Source organism: Octopus sinensis, linkage group LG27, assembly GCF_006345805.1.
Source record: "Octopus sinensis linkage group LG27, ASM634580v1, whole genome shotgun sequence".
NCBI lineage: Eukaryota > Metazoa > Mollusca > Cephalopoda > Octopoda > Octopodidae > Octopus > Octopus sinensis.
In genome coordinates, this window is record NC_043023.1 from 5313585 (window position 1) to 5318584 (window position 5000).

General features: G+C 34.8%; 1 protein-coding gene across 1 annotated transcript in view; it reads left to right on the forward strand.

The window, feature by feature from the left end:
- Window positions 1-3130: 3130 nt before the first annotated feature.
- LOC115225111 (myosin heavy chain, striated muscle) overlaps window positions 3131-5000 on the forward strand; it is a gene marked incomplete at its 5' end in the record, with an annotated part of 84610 nt that continues 82740 nt past the window's right edge. Inside the window, 2 exons of the mRNA XM_029796042.2 lie at window positions 3131-3323; window positions 4369-4396. Coding sequence (XP_029651902.2) covers window positions 3131-3323; window positions 4369-4396 — 221 coding nt within the window. The remainder of the gene's footprint in view (window positions 3324-4368; window positions 4397-5000) is intronic.

Genomic DNA, 5000 nt, shown 5'->3' on the forward strand with positions numbered 1-5000 from the left:
ACACTAGAAGATATGTATTTCTCATCTGTGTATATACATATCTGTTTCTTGTTTCAATCATTAGACTGTGGCCATGCTGCAGCACCACCTTGAAGAATTTTTAGTGCAAGGAATTCAGCCCAGGGCATATTTTTTAAAGCCCGGTACTAGTTCTGTCAGTCTCCTTTGCTGAAGCACGATGTTACAAGGATGTAAATGAACTGACATTGGTTGTCAAGTGGTCACGGCAGGGGACAATTACAGATACAAAGACACACACACATAGATATATCCATACATAATATATATATATAGGTGCAGGAGTGGCTGTGTGGTAAGCAGCTTGTTTACCAACCACATGGTTCCGGGTTCAGTCCCACTGCGTGGCACCTTGGGCAAGTGTCTTCTACTATAGCCTCGGGCCAACCAAAGCTTTGTGAGTGGATATGGTAGACGGAAACTGAAAGAAGCCTGTCGTATATATATATATATGTATATATATATGTGTGTGTGTGTGTGTGTTTGTGTGTCTGTGTTTGTCTCCCCAACATCGCTTGACAACCGATGCTGGTGTGTTTACGTCCCCGTTACTTAGCGGTTCGGCAAAAGAGACCGATAGGATAAGTACTAGGCTTACAAAGAATAAGTCCTGGGGTTGTTTGCTCGACTAAAAGGCAGTGCTCCAGCATGGCCACAGTCAAATGACTGAAAGAAGTAAAAGAGTATATATATATGTATACATTGATCTTATACGATGGGCTTCTTTCAGTTTCCATCCACTAGATCCACTCACATCTTTGGAATATCATAGCTATAAGATAATACATGATCAATTCCATGTGTATAAAATGTATAAAATAAGCATTACATTTGACAGGGGTAACCTGAATACTAAAGGGTCAATTCAGCAAAGTGGGTCTACTGAGGGAGAAATAAAGAAAATAAAAAAAACTACAACTACAACAACCACCACACAACAACTTCACCTTCTTTGCTACCATCACAACCACCACCATTCTGATAATAATACTTCTAATTTTAACCAAATTCCTAAATTCATTAGATAAGCAGTATGATAGTACCCCCTCCGCTACACCCACCCACCCTCCACAACCCTTCCACTACCACTACGACTGCAACTACCATCAACCCCACCACCGTATGGCCTGTACTTAGTCAGTTGCCCAAGATGAAATAGCAGCTAGAATTCTCTTCAAGCCACACTTTACTGAAATGAACAGCATCCTGGTATTGCGGCATCTTCAATGTTATCAGATAAAGAATTAGACAGTAAGCTTTGTACGCTACGCCCACATATACACACAAATTATCAGTGGCACCAGTAAAATCAGTGCTCAAAACCACCACTGCTACAACAACCACTATCACAATCAGCTCACTATTTCTCAAAGATTTTATCTTTACTCAAACTGAAGCAACTAAAATTAACAATAAACCTTTCTACTAAAGGCACAAGGCCTGAAATTTGCAGGGAGAGGGCAAGTCGATTACATCAACCCCAGTGTTTCACTGGTACTTAATTTATGAACCCTGAAAGGCTGAAAGGCAAGGTTGACCTCAGTAAAATTTGAACTTAGAATGTGAAGATGGACGAGGTGCCACTAAGCATTTTGCCCGGTGTGCCATCATTTCTGCCATCTTGCCCCCTTTATAATAATAGTAACTCTGATTTATATTGCTCCCATATTTGTGGGTTACTTTACTTAATATAACATATATATATATATGTATATATATATATAATATATATATATAATATTTGTGGGTTACTTTACTTAATATAATACATATGTATATGTATATATATATATATATATATATATATATAGTATATATATTTGTGGGTTACTTTCCTTCATATATCATATATATATATATACATATAAATATATATATACATATAAATATATATATATATATATATATATATATAATATATATATATATATATAGATATATATATTAATATATATATATACTACATACATATACATACATATATATAAATAACACACATACATATATCTATTCCATTTGCAGTTCCTCATTTTTTTGCCCATAAGACAATTACCAGGTTGTTCAGTGCTACTTTATCATGCATAACTGTTGATTTATCTTCGCTGCCTCAAAAACTTTTCCCAAAATGCCACAAAGGAAAACACTGTTCTTCATTTTTTTTCCATGATTCACTCAGCAAGTATCAAGCAGACAGTTTTGTAATAGCATCGCTGCTATTTTGGTAAAGCAAGGCTCATGAGACAGGGTGGTAGGGGTAATTATTTTTGTTGGAAATAGAAAGTGGTTTGATTAAACAGTTTACTTTGCAATCGTTTTCTGCTGGCCTTGTTGCCACTGTGAAAGCATTTTGAGTCTGCTGTCTTCTTCCATATCTTCTTGGGTCATACAGAAGCCATTTGAAGGAAGCCTGCTAGATAGAAACTACACAAAAGCCCTTCCACACATCTGTCCTCTATCTGCCTCTCTCTCTCTCTATATATATATTATATATATGTATATATATATATATATATATTATATATTTGTATGTATATATATATTATATATATATATATATATATATATATATTATATATATGTTTTTTTTATTTGTTGTGTATATATATATATATATATTATATATATAACACACAGAGTCTGATGATGCCTTAACTGACTGAAACTTTAAGGCACTGTGTTCCCATTTGGCTAAAATTTTTTAAAAACTGGGCATCTGCAAGTATATGATAGGATCTCAGACTGACAGCTCATAACTTTCTCTCTCTCACCCTCTCTCTCTCCCCCCTCTCTGTCTCTCTCCTTGACGAATCTTGAGACATATGCAGTTACATCCTTACATCATCATTTCATATCACATTTGTGAATAATTTTCTCCCTTAATCCCTTCCATTCTGTACTATATTATTGTTATGTCCCCATTTCAACCCTTTGTATGCAATAAAAAAAAAATTCAATTATTAACCAACTGAATATCAATAAAATATAATACCAATCAATTTCTAGAGACAATATAATCACTGGTCCCCTTCCCTCAAATTTCTGTCCTTATTCCTGCATAAAATATTATTATTATTATTATTACTGTTATTGTTGTTGTTGTTATTACTATTATTATCATTTGTTTCTTTCCTTTCCAATCTTCTTACAGACCTACTCAGGTCTCTTCTGTGTGGCTATCAATCCCTACAGACGTCTCCCCATTTATGGTCAAAACCTTGTTGACAAGTACAGGGGCAAAAGGAAAGCTGAAATGCCTCCCCATTTGTTCTCCGTTGCTGACAATGCCTACCAGTACATGTTGCAAGGTAAGCTATGCCACTTTTGCTTTTCTAATGAATTTGAGCTTTTTATTTTGTCCAAGTCTCTGATTGACAAAGTGAATGTGATTTTACAATGAAAAATACATAACATTCTGTCTGCTTACTTTGAACAAAACAACAACAGTATTTGAACAAGTTATTCATCATTTGGCAGGCATACACCTTATTGATTATTTTTCTGAGAAACTGACCACTTTGCTCGGTTAAATTTGATGCTATCAATGTTTTACTGATATAAGCTAACACTTATCTCCACAAATATCTCACCTGTTTCACATGGAATTTATAAGCCATTCAGATGCCCTGAACAGGTACAAATATTCCACTTCTAATATAGGGAAATGAAGTGTTATATTTCAACTTGATCTTCATGACAAGAATTGCCCTACAAGACCTAACATTGAATATGTTTTACATATATGGTGCACTACGCACCTGTACCATATGCAGGAATGGCACAGGTATGGTGGTGTGGTAAGAAGTTTGCTTCTTAACCACATGGTTCCACATTCAGCCCCACCATGTGGCACCTTGGGCAGGTGTCTTCTACTGTTGTCTTGGGCCAACCAAAGCCTTGTGAGTGTTTTTGGTAGATAGAATCTAAAAGAAGCCAATTGTACATGCATACATACATACATGTATAGATAGATAGATAGATAGATAGATAGATAGATAGATAGATACCTTATACATTTTTACTGATCTCTTATATTGTTATAGTTACTCTTCTAGCAACAGTAAAGAAATTGTTATAATTCAGCTCAGTTGAGTCGAGTTCAAATTCCAACAAGGTCAACTTAGCAATACAATTCTCTGGAATCAATAAAATAAAGTACCAGTCATATACTGGGATAAATCAAACCTTAACCTGAAAATTTGTGTCCTTAGGGACATATCATAACATATGGTTATTCTAAGCAATCTTATGATATGTCTAAGCAATCTTATGATATGTCTTAGGGACATATCATAACATATGGTCATTCTAAGCAATCTTATGAGTTTTCTTTTTCTTCTTTTCTACTCACAGATCGTGAAAACCAGTCCATGTTGATCACGTGAGTATTCCCTCTTTGATAACATTACCATTCTCAGACAGAACGTTGCATGTTCAATCCACAGGCTTTTATGAAAATCAAATACCCTTCCGCATTTCCGTAAAGTTGGTTTCAAAACTATCATAGTAATATTTTTGGCTGCTCCATAGAACCTACCTCATTGCCATTGTGGTAACTATACAGAACATCCTTCACTGGTTCATGTAGTCCCTATTTTACAAACATTAACAAATTTGTGAATAAGGATCTTTGGCTATTACATGTAGCAAAGTCAACTGACTACACAAGGAGCTTCTCACTGGATCATGTGGTCTCTATCTTACATACTTCAGGAAGTTTATTGTGCAAGTTTATTTTGCAAGTTTATTGTGCAAGTTCTTCTTCAAAAATGGTTCAAATATAATTGAACTTTCAAATTACACACAGCTTAATTGATTTGTGTGTGAGAGGCAAGTAATAAATACACCAGGCCACCATCTGCATGAAGTAACTTAGTGTTAATATAGTTAATGTAATAAGCCAGGAAAGTAAGTCAGTATCTTCACACTGATTCAACTATTTGTGCTTTGATACAGAAGTCAAATCCTGTATTTTCTATTATTTT